Below are 11,298 nucleotides of genomic sequence, written 5' to 3'. Positions count from 1 at the left end.
AAAGCAAAGCTTGGAGTCCATCGTTCATGGATAACAAGTGTTCATGGACATCAAGTATCATCAATTGCGGTGATCCTATCAAGTTACCCTTCCGATACATCCATCCCAACTTAGCTCTCAATCTTGATGAAGTTCCACAAATTCAAAATGATAATACGCAAGTCTTGTTAAACCGCAAGAAGCTTCACTTAGTTCTTGATTTGGACCGTACCCTAATTCATGCAAGAAAGATCAAGAAGTTCAAAGTCTAAGCATAGACAAAACATAAGAGGCATGATGTGCGATGGTATTTCCGAGTTTAAGCTTTCGAATGGCAATGAGTATGTTGTGAAATTAAGGACCGGTGTAGATGAGTTCCTTGAGCTAGTTAGTACTATGTTCGATTTGTCGATATGCACCATGGGAAACCGTGAGTATGCTCACAAGGTGGTTGAAAAACTCGGTGGATTGGAGAAAATTTTGTGGGTGATCTCTAGGGAAGATTGTGTGAAGGCAAAGCAAAAGACGTTGGATGTGGTGTTATCATGTCGAGAAGCAACATTGATTGTGGATAATACCGAAAGTGTTTGGGAGGAATCTTGTAAGGCAAACCTAATAAAAGTAATCGGTATGATTATGATTTTTTTCCTTTAGAGGAAGAGAAAGAGGAGTTGGATAGGGAGCTTGCCAGGGTTCTTGATATATTAAGGGATGTTCATAATGGATTTTATGACGTTGGTAATAAAAAGGATGAGTATGGGAAGAAAGATGCAAGAGAAGAGCTTGAAAAGGTTATGATAAGCCGGGGATTAGGTTGTTCGAATCAAGAACAATATGACTAAGGTGAAAAGCTTGGTGATGATGAACTTGTAGCAACGAGCAAGCCAAAGAATTTAAGAATTAGACTTAATGGAGTCTTGCTACAACGTGATTTTACTCTGACGACAAAAAGGCGCAAGACACAAGATGCAATCAACAATACTTCATTATTTAATGTAACGATGTTCGTATAATTTAGTTATGTAGAATATGCCTTTTTGGGTGCATGATCAGGTTCCATTGTTTAAAGATTAAATTACTTGTATGTTAAATAAAAGCTTATATTTCGAGTTCAAAAATAATTGCTATAAAATCAAGTCTTTTATGACGATTGAGAAGTAATGGCAGAATTATAGTCAGTGGCTGTTTGTATATTACAAAGAGATGGCTGAGCGTCTGAGACCAACTGTTGGATAACCAAGCTTGTGAAGGTTGCACAAGTTGGAGACTGCTAACACTCCTAACAGCCTAACACAACGGTGAGCTTAATGAGGATCTGAATCTACAAGACATCGAATAATGGTCTGGGTGCACAGACAGTGGTATGAGGGATGGCAACAGCAATGACAGTTGATCCAAGAACGGTCTCTTGATATAGTTCCAATATTGCTGAGTACAAGCACAAGGGAGAAGAAGTCCAGAATAGTTGCATTACTTAATATTCTTAGGTACAATGTACAAGTATATAACTGAATTTGTTTGACTAAAGCTTGTGATTATACTGAGAATGCTAGTTGCTAACGAGGTAAATCACGTAACAACTAACAATTGATGATAGAATTGATAAATGGCAACGCGTAAATCGAACAGCATAAGGTTATTATGATAGCAAGCTAGGCAACTAAACGGATAATCCACAGAATGAAATTATAAACTACTCAAGTACACCTACAGAACACATCAGTAACACAATCACCATCCTGTGGCTGATTCAAACATTTTAAAAAAAAGGCACCTACTTAAAGGGTCTCTGTCAGAATCACATCCATTCTGAGGGTTCTGCATGAAACTGCAGATATTTAGCACCAGATAATCATATAAATAAGGTCTAATCCTTAGATGACTTGTTAATGAGAGATTTGTGGATGTGAGGAATAACTCCACCACCAGCAATAGTTCCTTTGATCAGTGTATCAAGTTCCTCATCTCCACGGATAGCCAGCTGCAGATGCCTAGGAGTGATACGCTTCACCTTCAGATCCTTACTTGCGTTTCCTGCAAGCTCCAATACTTCAGCAGTCAGGTACTCGAGTATGGCTGCAGTATAAACAGCAGCAGTTGCACCGACCCTCCCATTTGCAGTTACCCTAGTCTTGAGCAGACGGTGAACACGACCCACAGGAAACTGCACATTAATCAGAAAGATATCTCAGCAAAAAAAATAGCTCACCGATATTACAACATCAGATATCATCTTATACATAACTGTGCAGCAATAGTTGATGCAAAGAGCAAAGAGCCATAATACGAGGCAAATACCCCAAAAAATGAAGCATTTGAAGTGCTAATTTGTAGTGTTTATAAAAATACTAAAGCTTACAAAAAATAAAGTTCTCTTTTAGGACTTCTTTTTATTTGAAATAAAAAATGTATGTGATATTGCAACATTAGCTGGAATTATGATGACAAAATTCTTATATATTCTCAACTTTTTGCAACAAAATTTGTCAATTAACATAATCTGATCACATAATGCACCATCTATTTTGGCACTATGTCCATAAATATTTTCAAAACAAGGGCATGTCAACGAATCAAAAATTAATTACAAATCAAGTAAGGCATATAAATTTACTATTTACTCCACAAAGAGCTACCAAAACTATATTGCAGCTTCACCAGAATTCCCTTAAACTAGATTCCTCCTGATTCGGGCTTTATTATTTTATTGCCAGCACCAATTATAAAGATGCAACAAACAAGCTGAACTAAATTGGAATAAACACTACCAAGTATACTTTTTCTGCATAGAATGATACATTTCACAACTAGAACAAATAATAAAGAAATTCTTCTATAAACACTAGCCAAAAATGTAATTCATAGAATTATCAAAGCTAAAGTAGCTACAGAATGATCCATGGCTTTATGTTTCTTTTTTCATTATTGAAGGGAGAATGACTTGCTACTATGTAGTAAGATACTGATACCAGATCCAGAATGTTTCAACCGAACTTCTTTTTCAATTTCTGTTTTTACTTTTTAGTTTTGGCAATGAATCCAGTTGTAGACATTGTCCCCTCACCTCCTTAGAGCATATGCATAATAAATCATTCAAGCAAGATCTCTCTCGGAAAATATGACACTATCCAATACAATCTTCCTAATCTCTCACATTTTAAACTTGTAAAACCTCAAAGGGAACTGCTGCAGTTTGGTTGCTGTAAGAATTCAAACACACTCTATCACCATACTACGGAAAAGAAAGTCATTCTTCAGAGTCCAGAACTTTTTCTTTTAACCTTTGATTTGATCACTAAAGATTGATTGTCATTCTATTCATGGCTTCAAGCTCAAGATAAAAATAGCATAATCAAATGATCAATCTCATTGTCCCGCCAAGATAAATGCGACACAAAAAACCTCAATTTTCAACTTCAAGTTTCTCTGAACGACACAAAGGTTATATGTATCACTTTATAATATGATGTGTCCTGCTTTTGACAGAATTTTCAAAGACTAAGATGCTAACAACCTTACCCTATACAGCCCTATCATGTCTTTGGATTAATAGTTGGAGAAAGAACAGAAACCACAGATACAATAGCAAAAACAAGGCAGTCTTCTTTTACAAATGCAGATGAACTATGCAAAACAGCACTGTGGACTGAAAGGAAGCAGATGGAGAGGACAATTCTCCAAACACTTGATCATTTATGAATATGACTAACCAATAACACTCAATAAAAACAAGACCTCATGAGATTCGTCGTCGTATTGAAGAACCTTGAACCTGTTATTTGTGACTTTAATGACTCAAGATTGACCAAAATTGAAGCTTTAACAAAAGCACAAAAAACAAATTTCCGAAAGACTAATAATACAACTGGCATCATAAATCAGTCAACTAATCCTAACCAAATTCACTTTATTAATAATGTTAGCTTCTAACAAATAGCACCACAATTAGCCAGAACCCAAGTGAAATCTCATCACAAAAACTTGACGGTCTCGAATTAATAAAAAAGCCGAGTTTTAAACTTCACATCACTGAAAGGTTAATTCTACCATAATACTTGCCCCAAAACCAGCACATCCAACAAGCATTACAATAGTTCATACCCGAAATCACAACATCAATTCAAACGGAACAACTAATGACAATTAACACAATCCCCCATCTCAAAAAATCCCAAATCAAGAATTTCAGAACCAAATTCAAAAACCCAGAAATCCCATCACCTAATCTCATGAATATCATATCAAATAACACAACCAAAAGACAATTTAAGTGATTTGAACAAAACCCAACAAGCAAAATTCCTCAAATTTTGAACAAACAAGCGTAGATCTACAAAAATTACATCAAAAAAACCTAGAAAAAAAACCAGAAAAAGGGAAAAGAAAAGACCTGAAGACCAGCACGAGAAGAACGAGAAATGGGGGCTTTCTTATCTTTGTCTTTATTCAATCCGGAAGATTTGCCAGTAATCAAACCCTTCGCTCCTTTGCCTGACATTTTTGGGGTTAATTCAAAAAATTAAGGGGTTTTAGTTTCCCTCCCAAAAAGTAGAAGAAGAAGAACTTTGAATTGGGTTTGGGAATTTGCGGAAAACACCCGGATTGCCAAAGTGGATTTTCGGGGAGGAGAGAGAAAGAGATAGAGAGATGGGGAGATTGAGGGGAAGTGTGGGTTTTTGATTTATACTTGGAATCGAGCTAGGAGAGAGAAAGACAGAGGTGGGCGAAGAGGAAACAACTTCTTGAGATTTTATTGATATGACTAGGAGTTGACGATACCATCCCTTCCACCACTCTTGTTTTCGAAAGATGTACCCATATTCATATTCGAGTATTCTGTATTTTGTTTTGACTTTTAAGGTATTTTTGTTTAGACCTAATCAAATTGGTCCGGTTCAATCCGATTTGATTTTTAAGTTTGAGGGGTTTGGGTAACCTACAAATTCATTTTTAGTTAAATGTTAAACTGACCTAATTTTGACTCAAAAATCCCGCTATTTTTGGGCTAAAATAGCAGGTTTGAGCACGGTTTTCTTGACCCAAAACCTTGGTAAATATGAGCCATTTTTTAGGGGTAAGGCCCAACCCGTGATCACCTCTAGATGAAGAGTTCTACGGCTAGATCCACATGGGTTATCTTGGCCAAGATTTGATGAGTTATACTATGCACTTTTGAGGCGGATATATTTAATGTATTTATTCATTTATATCGTATTCTATTTAAGGTAAGCCAACTTTTAATATCTTAGATAGCACTTTATTTCATAGTATTCACACATTTTCACTCGCTTTATTTACTAACAATTCATTTGATAATATATTAATATAATGATTCTATAAACATAAGGTTAAAGTTTATTAGTTAAACTTGAAGATTAAATCAGGTTTTGAACCGAATATAGTCTAAATGTTGAAAATTCATATTGTATTTAATATTTATATACTATCCCGATTCCTTTTTGTGGTTCTTGTTGCGCATACTATAACATTAAGGGCTTGTTCTCTTCACCTTATAAAAATAAGTTTCAGGTCTAATAAATTCAGGGATGAAGCCAAGGGGGGGCTGATGGGGGCCATGACCTCTCCCTTGGCTCAAGATAAAATTTAAATTTGCTCCATAAGTTTTAGTGTAGAGGAGTTGTTATTTCCATACGACAGCGGACAAGATGTCAAGAGATCAAATCCCTTTTTTTTTGGTAGGAAAGTCAAGAGATCAAATCTTGTAACTAACAAGTTTTGTGTTTTATTTTTTGTAGTAAATGTAATAAATTCAATAGTTGCGAAATTATAAATACATAGATATGATCTTGGGGCCCCTTAATTAAAAATTCTGGCTCCGCCACCGAATAAGTTCAGATAAACTACAATAAGGTCCCAAAAGTTTAATAAGGTCTAGTAAGTTCAATAAGATTTAATAATAAGTTCCAATAGGGTGTGTTCTATTCACCTGATTTTTACTTATCTGATCTTATTAGAACTTATCTTAACTTATCTGAACTTATTAGCCCTTATTAGAACTCATTTTAGTTATAAATTGAACTTGGGTAGCCCTGATTAACCTTTATCACAACTTATCTGAACTTATTTTCCTGAACTTATCTTATTTGAACTTATTAACCCTTATCTGAACTTAATTTTTCCTGAAATAAGTGGAAATAAGGTGAACAGAACAGGGTCTAAGTTAAATAAGGTCTAATAAGTTCCAATAAGTTAAATAAGGTCTAAGGACGTGTTCAATTCACCTGATTTTCACTAATTTGAACAACTTATCTTAACTTATCTGAATTTACCTGAACTTATCTGAACTTGTTAGACTTTATAAAAACTTATTTTAGTTGTAATTTGTACTTGGGTAACCCTTATTAAATTTATTAAACCTGAACTAAACTTATCTAAACTTAAGTGAACTTATCTGAATTTATTACACCTGAAATAAGTGACAATAAGGTGAGCAGAACAAACTCTAATAAGTTCTAATAAGGTATAATAAGGTCCAATAAGTTTCAATAAGGCCCAATAAGTTCTAATAACTTCAACCAGGTCTAATAAGTTTAATAAGGTTTGGTCTAATAAGTTTAATAAGGTCTAATATAAGTACAAATAAGTTCAGGTAAGTTCAGATAAATTCGGGTCTAATAATAAAGTGAAAAGATCACACCCTAAAAACTATTGTTTTGGGTTTTTAAAAATATGAAACATCAATGTTTGAAAATATAGATAGACTAATACGAATATAACATCTCACATAATTACATCATACGAATTGAAGTTATTGAAATCATTTGACTTATTAATGATTAAAGATATTAGTTATTATAATAATGTATCGTCAAGCATAAAAGAGAAGTGTTGCAATTTTATTAGTACAACAAAAGAAATATACATTTAATAAGAATTTTTTGTTAAAGTTTGACCTTAAAGTCAAAACAAGAAAATCATTTTGGGGTGTGATTATATAGACTATTTGGATACATATTTGTGGGATTATGTAGACTACTTGATTACATATTTCCTTACATTTAAAAAAATAAATTATATTCTATGATTCAACTTAAGAGCCCCAAAAAAAAAAAAAAAAACACCTTTCTGCATGTCCAATTAGGCAATTAGCCCTTGAAAAGAAAATTACGGAGTATAATGTTGTGAAATATAAATAAGAATTCAAAACTATTGACAAAAGAATATACTTGCATATATGTAGTTATTTAAAAAAAAAATAAAAAAATAAAAAAAAGTAATAATCTGACTAATCTCCCATGCTACACTACTGCGTATGAAATTTTATGATGAAAATCCTTCCATCATGATGTAAACGTAGCCTTGTTCTTCGCTAGATGTTCTCCTGCATTATTTAAGGGGATATACATTATTTTAATTATCACATAAATAGACTTGAAACTCTCAAATTTAAGAGGGATATACATAGCAAATTTAGGTAAAATAGTGGATAGAAATCAAGTGAAGAAGATGCATGAAACTCTTAATAGGGATAATAAACACGAACAAAACCACATACTCATGAACAGTTTATAATCAGTTTGTACTAATTGGTTCATTTGTTGATTAGCCAAACTCGATTTTAATTTTAAAGCTCGAATAATAATATCAACCGAGCTAAACTCAATGTCTAATTAAGGTATTTGTCTTGTACACCTTACATATTTTATTAGATTGTTATATATCCTCTCTCCAAAGCCAAAATAATTAATAGAATGACATAGATAAGAAATTTTTAGAACAATAAGACTTAAGCCAAATACTACTTATATATCTAATTAATTAACAACATTATTATTTATATACTGATTGTCAGATCATTCAATGTTTTATCAAGCTCAAGTACAAATTCAAGTTCAGATTAAACTTAGTTTATTTATTATTATCAAGAGAATCTCATACATCATTTTAAGTTCAATATCAATCTCGATAAAACTTACTCGTATTTAGCAAAATCAAGTCGTCTAGTCATGATAGAATCCGTTTCACCTCGACTCATGGCTAAACCTAACATTACTTTAACTTCATCTTTTAACTTTAAGTTTGTTTGTTGAATTGGATTTTCTTGGGTCAAAAGGGGAAAAAAAGTACCTCTTGTAGAAAATAAAAGCTGCAAATCCAAGAGCAACAAGCCCAACAAAGATGAGAAATGCGATCATCCAGTTGGATGTTCTACTATGCCTTCTTTCCTTTTCTTTGCCTTTGCTCACTACGCAACTTTGAAAATTGCATGTCTCTCTTACTATGGGCTGCCAATTCAAAAAAACAAGCTTACATTATGAAAAAAAATCATAGCTATAATTAATAACTAATTCAAAACTCCTTTATTTTTAAAAGTTATCAGGTAAATAAATTATCAAATTATTTTTACGGACGAAATACAATACAATTATTGGAGCCAAATAATCAAACAAAAAAGGTTTTAAGAAATTATAACACTTTACATCAATCTAAACTAACCCAACCCGTTTCGACGAGTAAACATCACTAAATAATATTGCCACACATCAACGATCCAAGAGTTTTTATATTCTAAGCCCAACAAGTTTTATTGTTATTTTAATAATAGCATATCCTGTTGAAACATATGGCTAAATTAATTTAAACAATATAACAAAATTACTTAACAAATAAAACAGAAGTCAGGATGGCCGAGTGGTCTAAGGCGCCAGACTCAAGTTCTGGTCTTCGAAAGAGGGCGTGGGTTCAAATCCCACTTCTGACATTTTTGGCTTCTAATTAATTTCATACCGTATTAAGTGTATACTTTTATTGAAGAATATAAATTAATATTTACAACAATTAATGATACCTTCTCATCTCTGTCAGGATGGCCGAGTGGTCTAAGGCGCCAGACTCAAGTTCTGGTCCTCTGATGAGGGCGTGGGTTCAAATCCCACTTCTGACATTTTTTTTTGGCCTAAATTTACAAACAAAATTTTTTCCCTAAAAACTTTATTTCATTTTCCCAAATCTCCAAACAAAAGAAAAACCTTACATGTTGGATGTAGTAATATACATTAGTCACATACGAGTACTTCGTAATAACTTATTTTCTTTACATATTTTTTTTTGTATCAGTAATTTTTATAGGTAAGCAAATCAAACGGTTTATATTATAATAGTAATTGTTCGATATTATAGGTCAAGTCGTGGAAATATGATAACACTTTATAAAGCGATAGTGTAAAAGCTAATCGTCATTTTGTAACAATCGAATGCATCCTGAATATCATTGCATAGAGAATGAACATACTTAGGCCAATATAGGAATATTAGCACATCAACTCATAACATTGTTATGACTTACGAGTAGTTGAGTAATTCTATAAACTTAAGGACTCACCTTTTCTTGATATGAACATTGCTCATCATATACTGGATAATCAGGGGATGAAGTCTCCTCAATTACTGCATAACAATCGACTCTTCGACTCCGAATCCCACCACCACAAGGAGATGAACACGGTAACCACGGTCCAACAACCCATTGAAACACCTCTACAATGTAAAACAGACTTCAAATGAGATGTACAGAAGAACATGCTGTATAAATGAAACAACAATTATACATACTAGCAGTATTACATAACAAATTAATATACCTTTTGGCTTTGGCTGTGAAATCAATTCAGCACCACTTTTACAGTACCCTGATGAAGTATCACCATAGACCATATCCGGATAAGTGCAGTCTGCACAACAGACGAATTCGTCGCCATCTTCCACCTTATTCTCACACTTCTTGCACCCATCTTTCACCTTTGTGGGACTTCCTGTCGATCGAATATGTAAATAACAAGCTTCATTCTAAGAGAATTGTCATCGCATATTCTCACAAACGGAATCAATACTAATTAATAGCCACACATACTATTTAAACATGGCTAAAAAATATGTCACGTTTCCCAAAATATAGTAACGGTATGGTTTATGATTGAATATCTTAACATGAAACCATCAAAGAAATTAAATTACCGGCTATGCAACAGTAAAAATGTGTATGGTCAGGAGGACAGGATGAATACTTTTTCCCCTGGCATTGGCCATAGCAGGTGTTTGACTGATTATACACAAGACCTCCACATTCTCCCTTCAACTTATGTAGGCATGTTTTAGTCCAATAGCATCCTAAATTTTCCATAACAAACAACCAATTATTAGAATTTATCAACTAAGTTTCAAAAATTAGTACAAATTCCATATGTAACTCATATAAAAAGAATAATATCATTATATGCTCCCTTCCATTACATAGACATAATTATACCCCGTATAAATTCACTTGTCACATTAGTCGTATATTATTATTTCAATTTATGCTATCAACAGCTCAACACGACAATTAATTCCAGACAGAAGGAGTAAACATTATGAACAGAAAAGGTTAGAAGGGGATTACCTTGGGAGGGGAAGTCCTCTGAAAAAGCAACAAAAAGTTTAGAGAAAGAGAGGGCTAGGAGGAGCTTCCACCCCCATTTTGCTTTCTCCATTGAAATTCTTTATTTTATGACCAAAAATTTGATTTTTGTTGGATTAAAGGGAAGTTTTGGAAGGTGGCTTTAATTATTAATACTTCTTATTATGCACCAAAACATGCTTGGTCAAATTAATTACATGTAGGAGGAACTTCCATAGTTCCATAATCATTCATTTTCTCAATTTCTCTCTCCATTGACATTCTTCAACACCAAAAGTTTTGATTGTTGGTTAGTTGTATTGAAGGGGAATTTTGGAGTGAAAGCTTGTTTAAAATATTTTAATGGAAAAAAGTTCATGATATTAGATTATTAGTACTCTTATTTGGCATGCACCCAAATAAAAATTAAATTATAAGTCGGACGTTATGCATTATGCAACATGGACAATTTTATTTACCAAAAAAAAAAACCATGGACAATTTTAGACGGCGACGTTGTTGATGTGTGTTGTAGCTGACCATGTATGTGCTTGTATACATAAAAATAAACTTCTAACTTCTTAGTAATTATTCGTCAAAAAAAAAAACTTCTTAGTAATTAATTGTAATCTTGTTCCAAGTCTATATGAGGTATATGACTACCATAATTTTTAGAGTATATTTGTTGATGTATTGACAACTGTATTTTATATTATACATCTCCGCAACTTAACGTAGAACAATCTATTTACTCATTACTCAAAACTCCATATCACACATCACTAGAGAAGTAGTCATACTTTAATTTATCCGTATAATAAAGGCAGTATTTTGGTTTTTTATATAGGCGTGTAAATGCATTTTTAATTTTTTTTTTTTTATCATTGATGTTTAAATGAGAATTTTGGAGAATTTGGATAATG

General features: G+C 33.0%; 2 protein-coding genes and 2 non-coding genes across 4 annotated transcripts; 2 read left to right on the top strand and 2 right to left on the bottom strand.

Annotated features, from left to right (window-relative positions):
• Window positions 1-1,544: 1,544 nt before the first annotated feature.
• On the bottom strand, window positions 1,545-4,756 carry LOC110698707 (probable histone H2A variant 3). Its single transcript, XM_021876215.1, has 2 exons — window positions 4,370-4,756; window positions 1,545-2,143 (listed from the first exon to the last, which is right to left on the bottom strand). Exons 1-2 carry the CDS (start codon window positions 4,475-4,477, stop codon window positions 1,847-1,849), a joined length of 405 nt encoding a protein of 134 aa, XP_021731907.1. The 5' UTR covers window positions 4,478-4,756; the 3' UTR covers window positions 1,545-1,846.
• Window positions 4,757-6,899: 2,143 nt separating this feature from the next.
• Window positions 6,900-10,558, bottom strand: LOC110698897 (ADAMTS-like protein 1). The gene is made up of 6 exons (XM_021876403.1): window positions 10,379-10,558; window positions 9,955-10,107; window positions 9,582-9,752; window positions 9,323-9,477; window positions 8,068-8,225; window positions 6,900-7,321 (listed from the first exon to the last, which is right to left on the bottom strand). The coding sequence occupies exons 1-6, from the start codon at window positions 10,467-10,469 to the stop codon at window positions 7,261-7,263; spliced, it is 789 nt and encodes a 262-aa protein (XP_021732095.1). The 5' UTR covers window positions 10,470-10,558; the 3' UTR covers window positions 6,900-7,260.
• On the top strand, window positions 8,618-8,701 carry TRNAL-CAA. The gene has a single exon. It is a non-coding gene; the product is annotated as a tRNA-Leu (tRNA).
• On the top strand, window positions 8,801-8,884 carry TRNAL-CAA. The gene has a single exon. It is a non-coding gene; the product is annotated as a tRNA-Leu (tRNA).
• Window positions 10,559-11,298: the final 740 nt, after the last annotated feature.

Source organism: Chenopodium quinoa, unplaced genomic scaffold (assembly GCF_001683475.1).
Source record: "Chenopodium quinoa cultivar QQ74 unplaced genomic scaffold, ASM168347v1, whole genome shotgun sequence".
NCBI classification, from domain to species: domain Eukaryota; kingdom Viridiplantae; phylum Streptophyta; class Magnoliopsida; order Caryophyllales; family Amaranthaceae; genus Chenopodium; species Chenopodium quinoa.
Note: the sequence above shows the minus strand (reverse complement) of the source record. Positions and strands in the feature narration are given on the sequence as shown.